Source organism: Pelobates fuscus, chromosome 5 (assembly GCF_036172605.1).
Source record: "Pelobates fuscus isolate aPelFus1 chromosome 5, aPelFus1.pri, whole genome shotgun sequence".
NCBI classification, from domain to species: Eukaryota; Metazoa; Chordata; class Amphibia; order Anura; family Pelobatidae; genus Pelobates; species Pelobates fuscus.
Window position 1 is genome coordinate 147109574 of NC_086321.1, and position 19988 is coordinate 147129561.

The following is a 19988-nucleotide window of genomic DNA, read 5'->3' on the forward strand; positions in this document are numbered from 1 at the left end:
ATCAGAAAATGTAATGATATATTTGGCACGTGCAAGAATGGAATTGAAACTAATATTGTAAGACCTAGCTTGATATTTTGAGTACCTTTTGGTTTGTGTAGATATCTTTTTTTTTTATTTATTTGTATATCTTTATTTCTTATGTTCATCAGCAGTAGCATTCAACATACAATCCAATTTTTTAATGCATAACAGCAAGTATTACAATCCGGCTTACTTTACCATAGGGCTGTTTGCATAAATGACTTCTGTAAGCCTATCCTGTAAACACTGCCTTTTCTAGTGCATCTGGCTTATCTATGTACTCCACGTGGGCAGGATAGTTGGTGCAGTCATATCGAACACTTGTCCTGACATACTCAAGGAATTCTGGGGCGCCTGGATACACAACATTATCTGCCACCAATACGGAGCCTTTTCTGAGTAACCCAAGGTCCTGTGTAGAATAAAGAAAGATTCACACACATTAAGTTTGTCCCACCAATTATAGTTAGAGTGACTTTGTCACACCTCAAACTTACCTTTCTCTTGTTATTTCCTCTTCTCATCCTCTTTCAGAATCTGTTCATCTTTTCTGATCTATTTCTCTTTAAAACATAAGACAAAGTAGGGGGACTTCTTTGTCTTGTGCATTTTTCTTAAGCTTAATCAAAGGGGTGGAGTTTAAGGCATAAGGCAAGCTCTGCTTCCCTTGTCAAGATAGTAGAGCTTGCTTTAAGCTCTACCCTTTGTCAAGATTGTCAGGCACGGGAAAAATACATAAGACAAAAGTCCCTACTTTTTCTTATATTTTAAAGAAAAATAGATGAGAAATTAAGAAAAGATGAGCAGATTTCAAAGGTTGAAGAGAGGGAGAGGAAAGTAAGTTTGAGAGTCCACTTTAAGTGAAAAGTTCAAAAAGTAATTATAAATACAAGTATTTCTGTTAAAGGCTATAAGAAACATTTCCACATTTACACTGTTAAGTGTTGCACTATTAAAATCCATTTGCCAGTTGTAATTAAATGGGAACTAGAAGTGACACTGAACACTGATCATGCCCTCGTATTGTAAAAACTGGAGAGGAAGGAGGGAAAATTCTCCCATACTATCAGGTGTAACTTAAGATCATATGTTTTTTGTTTTTTTTGTTAAAGGGATACAAGGAAAAGAGATTGACATGACGCCATTGTACTAATAGACTTTCTAGTGATAATATATTATTGTGCCTGTAGAAAGCTGTACGGGATGAGGAATTATTACCTCATTAAGCACATTTTCTTTGGTAGAGAATTCAAAAGCTATCTGCCAATTACAGAACACATACCTAACAAAATAGCATTAGATATCTAATGGAGTGTAATGTGACTTTTTTTGTATGGTATATTAATTTTATAATTATATTTGCAAGTTGAAGAGTTAATTTCAGTCATAGGTACCTTTTTACCATTACCATTTTTTAATGGATGCCATTTCAGTTTTTTAAAGAGAATAAGTTGAATTTTGAGATTCTAGTTACCGTAATTTGATAAGTGTTACATTTAACACAGTCCCATGTTCGCTTTATTTATCCGCGGTGGTTCCCTCTTGATATTTCCCTGACGTGTCTAATTGCATGAGACCCTAGTCACTGGATATTGGTGGGTTTGCGTTATAAGGACACTGTTGTTGGGTAGGAGGAGGAGATATTTTTGGCCAAAGATTGAGGATACAATCAACATTACCACAAATGTAGGTAGGACTTAATGAAGCCATCAGTCTCTGGGTCCATATATTTCCTATTACCACAGTACTCCTTTATAGTCATTAAGGAACCTCAGGCCAATGCATGTGGTATTGACTCACGTTGAACGTGGTTAATGAGCCATGATGCATTTTTGAAGCTCCCAGCTCATTACTAGTAATCAGCAGCCGAGTGCAAAGGGGTTGCATGAATGGGACTAAATAGAGACACTTGGAAGGTATGTGATTTGATAAGTGGGTTTTGATCAATTGCCTTTATGCGGTCTGGGAATTGTCCCAAGTTAGATATTTCAATGCATCTCTTGTATGCAAATTATACTGTGAATACAACTACTTTCAGAAAATAAATGTCTCTTCAAGCATTTTCCTCAACATTAATCATGAAAATAAGACAGATTTTTTAAATGGTTTGCAAAGTAATATGAAGATGGAATTTTGTAATATCCATTAACGGTACTTTTTCCTAATAAAAACATTTTAAGTTGTAGACATCTCTATTATACATTTTTAATGTTCTTACAGAGCCAAAATTTCATCAGGTAGAAACAATAAGTATAACTTCTAATGTATTTTTCTTTGTTTGGGTTGTATTATTATTTCTCTCCGTCTAGTCATCTTTACTTTATCTGACATCACATGATACATACCACAGAAGCACCAGACGCTTGTTAAACCAGTATTTATATTATATTATAGTATAGTATAGTATTATAAGTGCTGTCCAACTGGCAGTGCAAAAACCACATGCAGCCTGCTAGGATCCTTTTTTTTTTTACCCTTGCGACAGGATTCTTTAAAAACGCTATTTTTTTTAAATCCATAGACGTGGCAATGACATTTGAAAGCAGCAACCTATTACACAAAGAATTATCAGTAGTGTAGTGCTTTATCAGGCTACTTAGGGGTGTAGGTGGTCAGGAGGTGGTGTTGGGGAACTTTGCTGCACATCCCTCTATTAGATAGCATGGCGGGATGCCACTAAATACCTGGCTGCGCAGCTGTGATGACCCACCAGGAGCCAATTAGGGGTTTGGAACTAAAGCGCAGTGAAAGAGCACTCCCTTACACACACGACCCTCAGAGAACTTGGATATGGAGACAGGGTCCTGGCGGGTCTGTGGTGGCACTGGGGCTTTTAATATGCACACACAAACCGAGGCAAGGAATCCAAAGTTGCCATGATTGCCATGGACCAGCCTCTATGGCGCGGCGGACTCCCCAGGACAGGTATGTGGCAACAACACTTGCTTGTTTCTAGACAAGCTATCATTAAAATCATGGAGAATATGAGCAGCATGCTGTTTATGGGAGGAAGGGACGTAACATATGTTTCTGGAACCTTGTTATGCCCCTGACAAGAGAACAGAATGCTGCACATAGAGAGATTGGGCATGAGGAAGACAGGTAGTAAGAGGTAGGGAAACCGTATATGAAGAGAAGGGTGAATGAACAGAAACAACTGAATGAGGAGGCAAATAAGGAATATGTAATGATGGAGCAAGATAGAATTAAGAGAAAAGGGATAGGTGTTGGAGATGGATTTTGGAAGAGAAAATTACTCTGGGGGAGATGCATAGAATGTGGAAAGGAGAACACAAACAGGGTGGAAAGGGGAGATGAAATATATATTTTTTTTTTTAAAGGGGGGCAACCTTTATTGGGACAGTGGTAACAGGGAAGGAACAAAGCAGATGGTTTGAAAGAGGGAGATGAAATAAAGAGAGGGAGCTGAAGAGTAAGGGTTCATGATTGAAGTACGTGGGAAGATTTAAGTAATAGATTTGAGCAGGAATGGTGGCAAAAGTAGACTTTTGGACATAGAAAGAAATTGGGATCACTCACAGGTTGATGAGAGAAATTATTTTGACTGGGGAGGGACATTGTCAGATAGGAAAGAAAAGAGTCCACGGTACAAAATCTTTAGGGAAAATGGGGTTAGGGTAAAGACATACAATGGATGGGAAATTTAAAATAATAATTTGTTGTATTATTACTTTATTATTGGGTTGCTTTTTTTTTTTTATATTATGCCAGTCCTTCCAGCATGTTGCACCAACAACATCCAGTTCTCTATGTCAAAGACATTGGGCAGCACTGATATATAATTTATCAAAATAAAGTGGGGAGGAGCAGCACCTACCCATAAGGTGCTCAGGAAACCAGTTACACCTCCAACCGATACACATACAAACACTAAAGACATGTCCTAGCACATACATCCTAATCCTTTTATTAAAGTGTCTTCAATGTAAAATGCAGCAATGTTTCGACTACAAACTTGACCAAGACCACAGTTGTGGGGAAACGTTGCAGCTTTTTATACTGAAAACACTTTTATAAAAGGATTAAGAAAAATGACTAAGAAAGACGTGCTGGGGCATTAGTTTGTTTTGATATATATTTTTTGATAGGTACCCTAAGTACTAGAAACACTACATCTTATTGTATGCAATGCAGGTTGTTATGGAGTGTGTAGGTCTCTAGCACCAACTATCTTGTCAACTCTGGGTGACAAAAACCAAGGTCTCCAGGTCACCAGACTCGGACCCCTTCCTTTGCCAATGAAATATGTGAAACCCACTGTTCTCAGCCTATCATTATCATCCAAGGTTGGGCATCTTTGTACAGATAAGAAGCAAAAAGTCTACATTATCTGTGTATCTGCAGCATCATCTGGCTTTGGTTGTTGAGATTTTCTACATGGTTTTATAGAAACAGGCAATATTTAATTTATAGTAAGGGTACTTTAAAAGCACACTTGACTGGACAGACCTGATTTTAGATCAGTCCCTTAAATTCAAGGTAGCTTAAAATGACATTCTTAATCTGTAGCTGTTTATACTATAAAGTAAATATAGAAATTCTGACTATTCTTTGAAACTATTTCTATATATGAATTTTCCTATGTTTTAAGAAAAATAAAGTCATTATTTTAAACCATCGATAGCACTCACCTCCAGTAGCACAGTGTCTGGTTTATAGCGCTCTTTAAAATGATCAATAAAGACGAAGTCAATGTTTTCTATAGCATACTCCGTCTTTAGTTTGGGGAGAATGTCCTGTGTTGAACCCTCTAGTACCTGCACCTGCAGGAGGAGGAATTAAATGGTTATCAAACATTACCCAGAATGAGTTAAAACCATATGCATTCAGCTTCCACCGTTTGGAAATATTTATTCTCTGCAGTTACTGAGATCCCATTGCTTAGTTTAGGGCAAGTTTAAGTAACGAACAAAGCATTGGTAAAGTGATTTCTTTTTTTTGGGGGGGGGGGTGTTGGGCGGGTGGTTACATTAAGAAATTAGATTTTAATTTTAACGTAACTGCAATATATTTCAGATCACAATAAACAGACATGCACATCATGGCAAATTTCCACAAACTGCTCTAGTGACCTAGATCCCTATTACATTCACTGGTTTCCCAGCTCATGAGCACAACTTATGAACATAATTCACTGCAGTGTTCACTGCAATGCTTGCAAGTTGCAGAAGATCGAAGTCATGAGCAACTGACATTATGGCAATGTCTTAAAATGCACTTGAAGCTCCTGGTCAACACTTGGTGCCTTAAAGCGGCACTGTCATGCCGAACTTACCTTTCCTCAATCTCTTCCTCTTCTCCCCCTCTCTCAGGATCTGTTATTCTTTTCTTCCTGTCTTCTTTAGTTTTCTTTAAAATCATAAGACAAAGTAGGGACTCTTTGTCTTATGGAGGATTTCTCCGCTTGACCAGCTCAGACCAGCGGAGGAGCAAAGTGTGCTTCATTTCCGCTGGTCAGAGCAATTTTCCCATGATCCCTAGCTTTCCTCCCTGTTCCCACAATGCTTCCTGTCAGTATTGCCGAACGTCCTGTCACTTAGACAGAACGCCGGCAAAACTGCCGAATTGCATCCTAACAGAATGAGCACTGTTTCTCCATTGGTGTTAGGATGCAATTCGGTACTTTGATCGTATCGGAATTTCATTCTAATGAATGAAACTCCGATCCTATTCATTGCCGCGGCTGCATCGCCACGGTATTAGGGAGCTATCTACTAAAGCGGTGGGTGAGTGCCCTAATAACACAATAAGGGGGGGGGGACCGACTGTCCTCCCCCCTGGCCCCCACCCCTGCGCGGTGAGTGGGGGCCCTAATAAAACAATAAGGGGGGGGCCTGCTGTCCTCCCCCCTGCACGGTGGGTGGGGGCCCTAATAAAACAATAAGGGGGGGACCTACTGTCCTCCCTCCTGGCCCCCACCCCTGCGTGGTGGGTGGGGGCCCCAATAAAACATTAAGGGGGGGGTACCCACTGTCCTCCCCCCCCTGGCCCCCACCCCTGCGCCCTTTATATAAAGGAGGGAGCTGCACGCCGGTAGCTCTCTCCTTGTAATAAACTGAACGAACAAACGAACACTGATACTCAGTGTTCGTTTGTTTGTCTGATGTTTCTATTCATTCATTCGTCTGTCTGATGAATGAATGAATAGATGAAATTCCCGTTCGCATGTCCAGGTGTTTCACTGGGCATGTGCGGGAATCTCACAGTCTGTGTAGTGTGGGTAGATGATGTGTCCCACAGGGACTTCAACAACCCACACAAAGATGGCGGCGCCCTGAATAAAGATCGGGGCAGAAAAGAAAGAATAAAAAATAGGTAATGTGGGGGGCTTAGGGGCATTTGGGGGTGACTAGGGGGTCAATTGGATGTAGTGGAGGCGGGAGGGGGGTTAAAAAAAAAAAACGGGATTTAAAACATATTGCAGAAAAAGAGCTTGGAAAATAGAAACAGCTAGATTCTGTCTACCGAGGTCCTCTGCTGTCATATTACTGTGGGAGAAGGCTAAATAATAGTGGCAGTGGCAAATAAAAGCTGCCAGTCAGGAGCACAACCTGCATCTTAAGTCTGAACGTTATTGCCTTCACTCTGGGCAGTTGAAATACTGATGTCCGCGTGCGCAGCAAAGACAAGTGCGGAACTATGCAGGGCAGTACATTCTTACATTGAAAGATTATCAAGGTTATTCAATAAAGTGTGAATTTAAGGTGATTTGAAGTGAAAGAATTCTCTAAGCCAGCTATGCTTTCAGTTTGGCTATTTTGGCCTTAAAATTTGACATTTACTTTGGATTCATTTTAAAATCTCACTTTAGTAAATAACCCTGTATGTGATCTTATCCTGTTTGCGTGCAATGTGAATTGCACTTTGTGTTTTGATAAGTTTAAATGTTATTATTTAGTAGTGGGGTAGGACTCTGGTATATATCTTGCTAGAGGCAGGCCAAGCATTAAAGGGACACTATAGGCACCCAGCTGATTGCCGTGGTCTGGGTGCATATTCCCAGGTCCCTTAACACTGCAAAAGGTAATTATTGCAGTTTTTAATAAACTGCAATAATTACCTTTGAGGGTTAACTCCACCTCTAGTGGCGGTTTACCAGACAGTCACTAGAAGGACTTCCGGGTGGTTAGGCGACTTTTTGTTGCCTAACTGACTCTGGATGTTCTCACACTATGCATGAGAACATCTTGCCTGCGCATGTGCATTAAGTATCCCATTGGCTGATGGCGTCATGGGAGGAGCAGTGGCGGCTCAAAACCAGTGCAGAGAAACATCAGCGCTGGACTGACAGAAGGGGGGCACTATAAAACCTTGTTTTCCTGGCATTTTACTTCCCCTTTAATGTGTATACACAAACATTTTCATGGTAATGTTGGTGATTTTGCCAAAACAATGTATAGATTATGATGTGTAATAGTGCCTGACAGACTGCAGTCCATATGTTTGTGGACGGCCATCTGACAATAATTAAATCTTTAATAATGAAGCTATCGGAAGGTAACGCTACACTTCAATGATAATTTAGAGATTCTACCCATCACAGTCTTTTTTGCAGCACTGTGAACCCACTAGAACTCTTAATAAATTAAACATCAGATTTACTAAAAATATAAAAGTACTTTACTTTGCATTCTGACCATGCTTATGCATTAAATCAGACCTTCTAATAGTTATAGGGGAACTCTAATCAACCTAAGCTATACAGCTCAGTGTAGTGATTATTTTGGCAAGATTCTATGTGTGCTGTTCTCAATGTTTTGTCAAACTTCAAAAGACGCCTTTAGACACATTGCTGATGCAAAATGTACTTTTCTGCATCACCAGTGTAGATTCTGTCCAATCTGTACCATGGTGATAGGCTGAGCGTGCAGAGCTAACTCTCCACAGCCTATCACTGCTGTCCAGAATGGGTATGCTGAAACAAGGCACGAAAGGTGCACATGGACATATTCTAAAGGGATAGTTGATTTGTTCTTCCTATAAGGCATATTAGAATTCTTCCCTCTCTCTCTCTCTCATTGTTGAGTTCCTATACGTATGTAACATGTAATGGTACAGATGGAAAACAGTAATTGTCACTTGGGTGAGTATCAGAGCAATACCTTGTCCTGCACTCCAGCAAATTCTATCATCTGTTTGGCAATGGCAGCATGCATTGGATTAATCTCCACAGTGAGGAGGCGAGCGCCGGGTTTAAGTAGCCGGGCAATTCTGGTAGCCGAGTATCCACAGTACGTGCCCAGTTCCAGCAACACGGATGGATCAGTCTCCTTCACTATCTGATCCAGGATCAGGCCTGAAAAGCAGGACACTTGTGAGCACATAAATCGATAATTATGTAACTCCCATTGACAATTTCTAATAAAAAACACAGAAATCCCTAAAATATAGTACAACTGGAAATCGTCCTCATTTGGGTAAATTTCCAACTGAAATAAAGGATTTGAGCTTGGAGCCTTTCATACTTGGAACAGGGTAAGGTTGTTAAGGTGTTTCAATTTATTTTTATTGAATGAAAAATCAGACATATGGAGCAAAAAGACAATCAAAAGGTGGCATACATTCCACGTTGTACATGTCGATCAAAAGTTATATAGGAAACCATAATCGGGCATAGTACATTCAATCGGTACATCAATTGCACAGATGATTGAGGAAGGTACCTTCAATATTGGCAGTAGGAAGGCTTTGCCAGAAAGGGCAGAAGCCCCAGGAGTTAACTGGTTATCTTTAGGTTCAACATATCATCCTTTCGTCTGTGTGCATAACATTTAGCTAAGTAAAAGTATTAGCTGCCTATCGCTCAAGCAGAAATATAAATTTTATTTTCTCTTTATCTGACGTTAGCCAGGTCCCCCGTTTGTGCATCCTCCATGCGATTACCCATGTAGGCGATCCAGAGTTGCCAGATTCTAACATTATTAGCAATTTTCCCCAGGGATGACCATCGAAGGGTACGGAAGTACTCAATTTTAGTTATCAATTCCCTTAAGCCAAGCATCTTGGTCACGTTCCACAAGCTCGCAATTACTGATTTGGCGGCAGTGAGCATAAAATACAGCAGTGAGTTTTTTTTATTTAGTTAAGGACATGTCTGTGTGTGCAAGAGTAACAGGGTGTTCATCTCAAGGGAGAGGCTCGGCGCGTAATTTCCTGTATCGTGGCCACTACCTGTACCCAAAAAGGTGATATCCCCTTACACTTCCACCATATGTGGCACATGGTCACCCCATCACATCTAAAGTAAAGGGGGAAAGTGGCTGGGCGAAAACGGTTAATGTCCTGTGGTGTGAGATACCATCCAAAGATTCATTTATAGTTAATGTCTAGCAACATGACACTCGAGTGGGCATAAAACGCTCACCGAAAAAGTGTTTCCCGTTCTCTCTCTCCTATTGACTACCCAAGGTCAGAGGTGGGCAATCTGCAGCCCTCCAGATGTTTTGGACTACATCTTCCATAATGCTCTTAGGGCCATAATGCTAGCAAAGCATCAAGGGAGATGTAGTCCATAACATCTGGAGGGCCAAAGATTTGCCCACCCCTGCCCTAGGTAGTTCTCCCATTTCCGAGGGAAATACAGGAGTCCTCTGTAAAGGTGTGGTTGGATTATTTTAAGACACCTTGAGGTTAATTTAGCTATAGCTGTAGTACCTGAGCACAATCTTTCAAACTCCATATGTTCTCTGAGTGCCCCCTCTGGAATATTGAGGGTTTTGATGAAATGCGATGCTTGGAAGTATTGCACAGCCTGTACTAGAGGCGGAGGCCTAATGTTAGAGGTCTAAACCCCTCCAGTCCCCACATACTATCTAGTGGCCCATATGGCACATTTTCCAGTTGTAACCCTTGCCCCCACCAGAAATAGGGTGCTGTGCGATATGGGATATCTCAGTGAGATAGTGGGAGAGATTTCAGGTAGATGGGTTATTTTGGACCATACTGAAATCGTTGCTGCAATAGTCAGGTGTTGTGGGATTGGGTATTTCCTTAAACCTGTAACTGCCCACGGGAGTGCATGTAGAGGGGGTTGAGAGGAGGACTGTTCGATGTGTATCCAGAGTTTGGGTGAGGGTAGTATGGACCAGTCTAGAATCCTGTTCATATGTACCGCATAGTAGTAGTGGAGGATGTTAGGAAGTCCTAAGCCTCCCTTGTGTTTAAGGCGCTTGATAATGTGGAAGGCTAAGCGTGGTAGTTTCCCTGCCCAAATGAACCTCGTGAACATTGTTTGAATGGTTCTGAAGAACCGTCTGGGGAGATGTATCGGTATGGTGTTCAACAGATACACAATACGAGGGAGTACATTCATCGATATAGCATTGCTTTGACCCTTCCCATCCACCTTAGATGGGTTTTGTCCGACGCCTGCAAGTCAGCTTGTATGGTGGTCAGCAACCTGGGAAGTTTAGTGTATATAGAGAGTTCTAGGGTTTGCAGGGATGTTAACTCCCAGCTACTTTATTGATTTGGAGGCCCACTGGAACCGAAATTCCCTTTGTAATTGCTCTGCCTCCCCATCTTGTACCATGAAGTTGAGTATTTCGCATTTGTCGGAGTTCATTTTGAAGTTAGCCAGTGAGCTATAGTAGGTTATTACCAAGTGTGGGAGGGTGGTACTCGGATTGGTGATCGTGAAAAGTAAAGCGTCCGCAAAAGTGGATATCTTGAATTCCCGAGGTCCCACGTGTATCCCCCTGATACCTGTATTTTTGCGCACTGCTTGAAGCAGTGGTTCTACCACTAAAATAAACAGAAGTGGCGACAGGGGGCAGCCTTGTCGGGTACCATTGGTAATGGGCAGTGACGAGGATAATAAGCCGTTTACTTTAATGCGAGCAGTGGGTTGTGAGTATATGGCCCCAATCCACTGCAACCAAGCAGGTCCAAAACCTAAGGCTTCCAGTGTAAGCATGAGGAACGGCCAGTCCACCTAATCGAATGCCTTTTTAGCATATATTTCCAACAGGTTGGCTGGGTTCCCCCTTGTCTGTGACCATTGCACTAAGTCCACTATCTTGGTGGAGTTATCCTTAGCCTCCCTCGCTGGGACAAACCCTGCCTGATCTGGGTGTATCAATCCCTGTAAAAGTGGCCTTAAACGTAGTGCTATCATCTTAGTAAATCATTTTAGTTTCACGTTAATCAGTGAAATGGGACGAAAATTCCAGTTGGCCTCCGGATCTTTTCTAGGTTTGGGAATCAGGGTGATTGTGGCTTCTAGACTAGAGGGGGGGGAAGTGCAGTCGAATTGGATAATGAAGTGAGCGATTCCAAAAAAATGGAGGGATAGTTCCTCAGTAAAAGTTTTATAATAGACACTAGAGAAGCCGTCTGGTCCTGGGGCTTTATTAGAGGGAGTTGTGCGAATTGCTTTAGACAGTTCTTCTAAGGTAAAGGGAGCGTCTAACGCCTGTGCTTCCATGTGGGATATCTTATTATCTAACTTACGCTCTAGATAGGCCTTCATTTCTTCCCTGCTTGGCGGGGGCGTGTTTCAAATTATAGAGGTAATGCCATATTAGCTATCGTCCCGTCTGTCCGTTTAATTTTAGGTATGTAGATGCGTTGTTGTTGGGTTTTAGCGCAGAAGCAAACAACCTCCCACACCGGTCACCCTGTGAGTAAAATCGCCCATTAGGATCTTAGGCTCAGACCTAAGAGAGACTAGCTTGCAATAGTCTGTGTCTGTCAATGTATCTTTATGCCGGTTCTCCAAGTCTTTAATATCGTGGAATAGTTTTTTCCTAGTTCTAGATTTCTCCCTTTTTAACTGCGGTCCCCACTTTACCAGCTTCCCCCTCAGAACACACTTATGGGCTTCCCATTGTACCGTTGGGGTGGTATCGGAAGTCTTATTTTCCTAGACGTATTGTGTGATGGAGGTCGAAAGTGCCTGACAAACCCTGGGGTTCTGTAGCAAATAGGGGTTGAATTTCCATTGGTATTTTGTTGTCGGTAGTGTGGAAATTGTTACAGTTAGTAATATGGGGGCGTGGTCGGACAAACAATATTACCTATATTAGTGTTGCGTATTAACGATGGGTCCTTGTGTGGTAACAGGAAATAGTCTATTCTTGTGTAAGTTCTATTTGGGGTCGAATAGAAGAAAACTCTTTGGTGGATGGGTTCTGGATTCTCCAGCAGTCAACTAGTTGTTTGCCATGGAGTTGTCTGCGCATCTGGGCCCTAGCTGAAGCAAGATGGGCGGGATTTGTGGAGGTGCTATTCGTTTGGGCATCCAGGTAGGTATTAAAGTCACCCCCCTATGAGCAGGAATCCCTCTGAATGGAGTCGGACCACTGACAGTATGGGCCTAAATGAGGAACATTGTTTTTTTTATTGGGGAGATAAACATTTAGCAAGGTGATGGTGGATGTGCGCACCAGCCCTTAAAGAATAATGTACCTCCCTGAGGTGTCAGTGACCTGGTTTTGGTACGTAAACTTATCATTATGGCCACCCCTAGTGTTTTACTCAAGTGGAAGTTGTTATAGTAGCAATGTGGGAATTGGTTATGTCTCAATTTAGGAGCCCCCTCCCCCCGAAAGTGAGTTTCCTGTACGAAAACCATATCAGCTGTCATTTTCAGGAAGTCACGTATCCCCATTTGTCTCTTTTCAGGGGAGTTAAGACCCTTAACATTGTAAGACACAATATTAAACGAGGAAATAGGAGTAGGTGATGTATAGAGTCCCACAAGGGTAAACTATCACCAGGAGAGCTCCACTGTATACAAAATGAGGAAGGGGAGCCCCTACCTTTAATCAATCTAAGGATAAAAAGGGATATGCAAACAAAAAGTATAACTTGAATAAAAAGGGAGATCTACTAAACGGTGCCCAGGGGATCAATTGTCTGGAGTACTAGCTAGCATCCAAGTTCCAATTCCCCTAGTGTCTGCTTATCTCAGTAGAGCTAAAAAGGTTCTCCTGCTGGGCATGCGGCTGCGGGTGCCCAGTGTAACCCAACACATTAATTTATTTGAGTGCTGGTCTCTCTCTTTTTTTTTTGTTCATGATGACACGACTTATTGTTGTTCAGATCTTCATTTTCTACAGCAGAAAGTTGACAATTAACTTAAAATTCCAGAAAGCAATGCTGTAGATAAAAAGTTCTGCTAAGAATATTTAGTTTTAGTAGAGCTCTAGAAGTCAAGTGGTTTGGTGAGAGCTCGCTGCAGAATCTCAAACCTCCCAAAAGTCCTAGTTTCAGAGAGACATTTCTGGGATCAGGATCTGGGTTTCCGAGCATTCGGCCTAGTGGCAGAGTACATTAACAGCATTCTGTGTTTTCGATTTTGTATCGGCTGGCTAATTTAATGGTACGTCAGCATTTTTATCTGATTTTTATTTTATTTTTAATTGGAAATTACCTAGACAGTGGACCCACACATTATGCATTCATATCAGGCTGAAAAGCACCCTTTCAGATACCTGTGTCACTGACACACCTCTATAGGCTCACACACCTGTTTCATCTTTATTTTTATTTATTTTTTATTCTTTATTTTGATGTGCAATAAAATATATAACATACAGGCTTGCGAAGCCACGACAGCTTCAACAGGCTTAATGTAGTCAAACATTTGTATACAGTGCCATGACATGAGACGATTGCACTTTTTTTATGAATTAAAGAAACGAGCTTAAAACCCATTTTAAACGAGATTATAGCGAATACTTATGTTCATTGCCAATTTTTTACACCATGAGAATAACAGGTTAATGATTCCTCTATCGTTTATAATAAGGAGGCTAGGCTATACATGTAAATGACAAAATGTGGTCATGCTAAGGGTTAGAGGTATATGACAATACGTTCTTCAGAAGGATAAACATATATGTGTCATTTAGGAAGTTAAGACTTGCATTAGTATGGTATGTGTGTGTTGACCTAAATATGCAAGTTGCTTGTACCCTTTCGCTTTGAACTGGCAAGAACTATAACGTGAGAGTATATGCGATTGAACAAAATAGCCTAAGAAAGTCACCTGGGGTCCCCCAGGTTTAAGTCCCTTTTCGTGCGTGCCATATCCAGGCTCTCCGTCTTGGGATCTGCTTACCGAAGCGCGTAAGGTGGTTCACCCTATGCCGCGTTGGGGCTGTGCACAGCCCTGCTGTGGGCGCCCGTGGAGCTTTATTGTGGTGCGGTGAGTGAGCGGGTGTGTTTGGGGTCGGTTGGTCGTGCCACTTGACCTGGGTAGGGTTGCCCATGAGGGGGTGAGTACTTGCTTGAGGTCGAGGCTTGTTTTGCATGGTTTCCTCCCGCTCGCCGCTCTGCGCCAGCGAGGTGCATGCTAACTTCGCCGTCGCGTGTTTTTCGGCCCAGTTGGGACTGCGGGCTGATGCTGAGGGTCGGGTGGCGATGGTCGAGGTGGGCGGCGTACGGCGGAACACCTTGTTGCAGCCGGAGTTCGATCTTGAGCCAGAAGTTTTGGAAAATCCTGTCTATGCTGGACAGGGGGTTTAGTGGTATCTCTCGGCTGTCTGCTGGCCGCGTGGTCTCTGCCATTTTAGGTTGGCCTCTCAGCTCTCCGGCCCTCTTCACGGTTGTATCCGTCGTGTTGGAGGGGACCACCATGGGTGGACCGGGATCACCCCCACAAAGGGGGGGGGGGGTGTTGCGGGGTGTCAGCTCGTGGCAGTTGGTCTCCGGGTGGTTCCAGGCTGGGAGATCGGCCGCCTCTCCCGCCCGGTGCTTGCCAGCCGCTTGCCCTCGCGGGTGCGTTCTGCCGTCTGTCGTCCACTCACGGGCTGCATCACCGGTTTACTGTGAGGGTAGAGGACTAGTAAGTCGCTTGTGGTCCTGTGTTGTGCTTTGTAGTGGGATAGGGGTGCCTTTAGAGCCATTTTTTGCAAGATTAGTGTGGAGCTCCAGCTAAGCATGTCTTCCCTCCTCCCCCCCTACATTACAGAAATGTGGTACTGGAGTCATAGCAAGTGTGTACTTGACAGTAGTATAGTAGATGTGCATATAGAGCTAAACTCTGAAATACACAGCCTCTATTTTTGAAAAGCAAGATTCAAACGGTAAGCAATACACATTTACGCATACAATATTTTATACATTCTCAAGCTAATCGAGTGATGTGGAGAGTATGTGCAATAGATGCTGTAGTGATAGAGATAGATATGTGCTGCCTTTTGGGAATTCAACCTACTAACGAAAATATATGTAGTGCCACTGGTTGCCAACATCATCTGGAGACAGTGTAGATAAATGGTGGAAAGAGTCAGTGGTGACTGTCCACGAGGAGGTGTAGAGCTGTAGCCCCTGAGACAACAAAATAAAGAATAACATTAAGCCAATTCCTCCCATATGGTGGGCACTACCCATGTAGTAGCAATGGCAAAAGTCCTGCACAACTGTATCCAACCAGCACCAGGTTTCAGTACAGTCCATAGCATCAATCCCACAGGTCCCGCTGCAGTAAGCATCCAGGACTTTGTCTCGAGGCACTTTGCCAAGTGTTTTCCCTTGCGTACGGTAGTGACCTTCTGAGGGTGTGGGTTGCGCTTGGGGAGCCGTCCCCAATTGAACTGTGACGTGGGTGGGTAGCGGTCCATGGCAGGACCAGGCGTCCGCTTCTGCTGTGTCCGTCGGGGCAGCAGCCTGTTCGCCGCCATTTTCAGTGTCGCGTCAGCACTGTGCCCAGCGGGCAACCGCTTGTGTCAGTGTAGGCGGTTCAGATCAGGTTGAACTGCTAGTGTGGCTTGTGATCGCACTGCACGTCGCTTGATCCTGTGCCAGAGTTGTACCCACAGATTTTCAAAGTCCTGGGATATCCATTCTTCCATTGTGGCCCATAGATTGGATGCAAGAATGGCAGCAGGCTTCGCAGCGGCGGCCATCTTGTCAGGCTGTTTGTAAGTAGACAGCTCCAGTTTCTGCCTGCTCCAGGGCATGTGAGTATGTCGGAACCTCTGTGGGGACAGGGATAACCACCACTGATCCAGGAGGTGTGAGGGGGGTAGGAGCCTGACAGATCCGCTCCGTTGCTTATGGAGTGAGGAGAGTGGCCACCTCTCCCTGGTTTCTGTGCCCTTAGGCCGCATGTTATGGTGCCAACTCCTTGTAACCAGTAGCGTCGAGTACGGTATCCCCATAGTCATCAGTTCACTCCCCAACTGCATGGGGTGCATTTTGGGGTGATTTCAGGCTTAAGGTCTGGGATTAGTGATGTCCCGGGAACCGTTCGCCGGCAAACATGACCGCGAACACGCGCGATGTTCGGTCCGCCCGCTATTCGTCATCATTGAGTAAACTTTGACCCTGTACCTCACAGTCAGCAGACACATTCCAGCCAATCAGCAGCAGACCCTCCCTCCCAGACCCTCCCACCTCCATGACGAATAGGGGGCGGACCGAACACGCTATGTTCGCCGGCGAACTGTTCGGGACATCACTATCTGGGATTAGCTCAGTTTTTGTGGCTGATACCGTGGGAGCTTTCTTGGCACGGGTCCGTTCGGCTTGGCTGCTAAGCTCCGCCCCTTTTACATTATTATTTTACATTTTTTGTTCATTATATAAAAACTTCCGCCTGTAAGGGAAACATTTAGATCTGTTTATTGAGTGTATAAGGTGGTGTTATATTTCAGTAAAATCAGGAGCAAGGTCAGTAGTGTATTTGAAAAGAGAGGTCACTGACCTACAGTCCATTTGCAATATTTGTTTTTTAGGCTTTGCTTGATTTTGCAATCGGTCTAATCGGCTTTAAAATGGGAACTAGGTTTCATGTGACAGTGTGTCATATAAGATAAGCATTACAATGACATTTAAATTCTGTATGGAATCCTGTGGTTTCTGATTTGAATTAAAAGACATCTGAAACGGTCATGCGGACTAGTGATGTCATTGTAATTTCTATGCATATATTTGTGAATACACTATTATTTAAAAAAAAAAAAACATATTCTGCAGGGTTTTCAGCAAAAAGTTATTGCATATTGGTTGTCTACATATATGTATATAATTATTAACAAAACATAAAGCCAAACAGAATAGAGGGTGCAGCTTTCAGAAAATATTTGCCTATGATTTATCCTAACAAAAGTCAGCAATTTTTTAGATTACCTTTTACCTCAATGTCAACCTAAGGCACCCTTTTTTGTCTTGGGACAAAGGGTATTTCAGTACTACTTTAGCTTTAGGCATTAAATAAGGTTTGACAGGAAGCCTTAAAGGGACACCATAGAAACCAGAACAACTATAGTGTATTTGTTCTGGTGAGTATAATCATTCACTTCAGGCTTTTTGCTGCAAGCACTGTTTTTTTTCAGAGAAAATGCAGTGTTTCCATTACAGCCTAGTGATAACTCTACTGCCCACTCCTCAGATGGCTGCTAGAGGTGCTTCCCACAGTGTGCAGCGCTGACTTTCAGGGACTCCACCCTCTGCAAGGAGACACTGAACTTGATTCATTGCCGATCTATGAGGAGATGCTGATTGACCAGGGCTGTGTTTGGCTTGTGCTGGCTCTGCCACTGAACTGCCTCCTTGAGAGTCTCAGCCAATCCAATTGCTTCCAATGGGGGAGCATTGTGATTGGCTCAGATCACCACTTCTGATGAGGTCAGCCAAGCAGCCAGATCAGGGGCAGAGCCAGCAGCAGCAGACTGGAATGTAGTGTTCTTTTAATATCAGGCTTATCAATTAATATAATTAATTGTTACTGTTGATATGTTGAGAAACACTCTACCCGTGGTGAACTATTTGTAAAGTCTAACCAGATATTTTTATACCTACAAATAGACCATAATAGCAATGCCAATATTTAATGTGCATTATTTTATCTCCGTTTATCATGTAAACATTTTTTATTGTTTAAAAATTGTGTCTCTGGCCCCTGAAACCTCTCTCCTCGCTCTCAAAAGTGCTCTTTCCAGTGCATTTGTAAGTCACCAATATAACAATAGATTTAGCAGTAATACCACCCACCTTTTGCACTAGCAATATTGCAGTAACAACGTAAAAACTAAATGACATGTTGCTTCTGCCACCAATGACTGCAGTGCACATAACATGTATTGAGGGGGAGCCAGAGTAAAAGCTATCAATGTCCTGGACTTTCAGAAGCTCCTTTAGTAGTTCAAATGGTCTAGGAAAATAACTGGTTGGCCATCAAAATGAATGGCATGAATGAAAGCCTGGGAAATATATCATGGGGCATGGCCTGTGTTTTCTCAATAAAGCCATTTGTGTGCTACACTTCATGCTGATGCTTGTGGAGAAATCTGAGATGTTATTAAAAACTCTATGGCTACAGTTCTCTGGGAAGTACTTGGCACTTCCAGTTGGGTAGTGCTGGACATATCCGCTATAAGTGGTACTTTTTACCTTTTGGAGAAGTTACAGCAGAAGGCTGGTGTCCTTTCCGAGCATATTTACCCATGCTTCTGTCAAAATCTCTTACCTCTCTCCAACGCACCCACGTGATGCGGCACTTGAGGCTGTCTCCTCTCACAGGTGGATGGACATGTCCCACACCAGAATCACAGCCTTTTTTATGACGCGATGCATGTACATCGACATTATGTTGATGACGCGGGTCTGCGTTATTTTTAACAGCCAAGGACGTTTTGGGGCCGTGGCTTTAAAGCAAAAGAATATGTTATCTGACTTTTCTTTTAGACCTGACCATTCTAAAGTTCCGTAATACGTTCTTAGGGTTTCTGTGGGATTACACACTGTGTATTGGAGTTTACGCAAACTTGATAGTGTCCACGCATCATCTCTCAAGATTGCAGCCTTACCTGGGCTACAAGAGAAAACTAACCTAGATGAGCAGACATCCAATATACTATCTCCCTCAGCCTCCCATGATGCAGCTACAGCAGGATCACAGGCACCCAAGGTAACTGCCACCCTCCACTATTTCCCTATGGTGTGATATAGGGATATCACCCTTGGAGACTTACCAGTCTTATTATGGGATTCATATGACTTTCTATTGTATGGGGCCAGCTCTAAGTGTTTTCTACAGCAAGTTTTACTTTGTTTGTTCTGACTAATTTATTTTTTAGATTTTTATATTATTTAGTCTTACCTTATTGACCCTACTAGAGTCCCTTGCTATTCTATATTGATGGTAACTAAGTGCTGCTGTAATGATTGGCCACTCTTGCACTTGCACGGGCTAGTTTATCTATTTTTCCATAATTATCTAAGAAAAACTTTAAATGGAGTTTGTTTATTCAACGCTATTTTGCTTGGCATAACTCTCAATAGAGAAAGAATGACAAAACATGCATTGCATAAAAACTAAGGTTTATTTTGTTGTTTTTTTACCTTTTTCATCTCCCACATTCATGGCCCATTCCTTCTGGCTGCAGTAATGGTCGATCGTGTCCACCACGCTCTGCGGGTTACCGCGGACAGCATTTTTCAACACGTAGTTCAGGATTCTATGTTCCTTCTGAGCCATATCTGTAACCCTTGAAATACAAGACATTGATTGTATAACAGCTGTATATATTAATTCAATTTTAACATGAATCGTGCTTTTCTTATCGGAGATAAAAATTGACTCACCATCCCTATCATAGAATTATTGACCCCTATCTATACAGTAAAACTGCACATTTTAGAGTGTCTGTCAAGGGTGGTGGTCCGGTGACCGGGACCCAGTATGCCTGATCTTGATATTAGGAGTCAGGTGCCAGATGACAATAAGCAGACCTCCCAGGATCTGAATAGGGAGGCTCTCCAGCAGATATGTATCCAGTACAGAAACAAGGTAAGACTAGAATAGATACCAAACAAGAAAACAAGAACAAACTAGGAGAATCCAGAACTGGAGCAGGGCAGAAAGCAGAACCCAGAACATGTAGACACGACATGAGGAAAACAAGAACAGGGCAGGACAGGACTGTACATGTACTGGGAATACAAGACAAGAGGAGACATAACCAAGTACTATATATGAAAAACATTGGAGA

The 19988-nt window shown here is 42.7% G+C and overlaps 1 protein-coding gene across 1 annotated transcript; it reads right to left on the bottom strand.

Annotated features, from left to right (window-relative positions):
* LOC134612628 (catechol O-methyltransferase-like) lies at positions 1-19478 on the bottom strand. Its single transcript, XM_063457035.1, has 4 exons — positions 19339-19478; positions 8148-8341; positions 4677-4808; positions 1-436 (listed from the first exon to the last, which is right to left on the bottom strand). Exons 1-4 carry the CDS (start codon positions 19472-19474, stop codon positions 257-259), a joined length of 642 nt encoding a protein of 213 aa, XP_063313105.1. The 5' UTR covers positions 19475-19478; the 3' UTR covers positions 1-256.
* Positions 19479-19988: the final 510 nt, after the last annotated feature.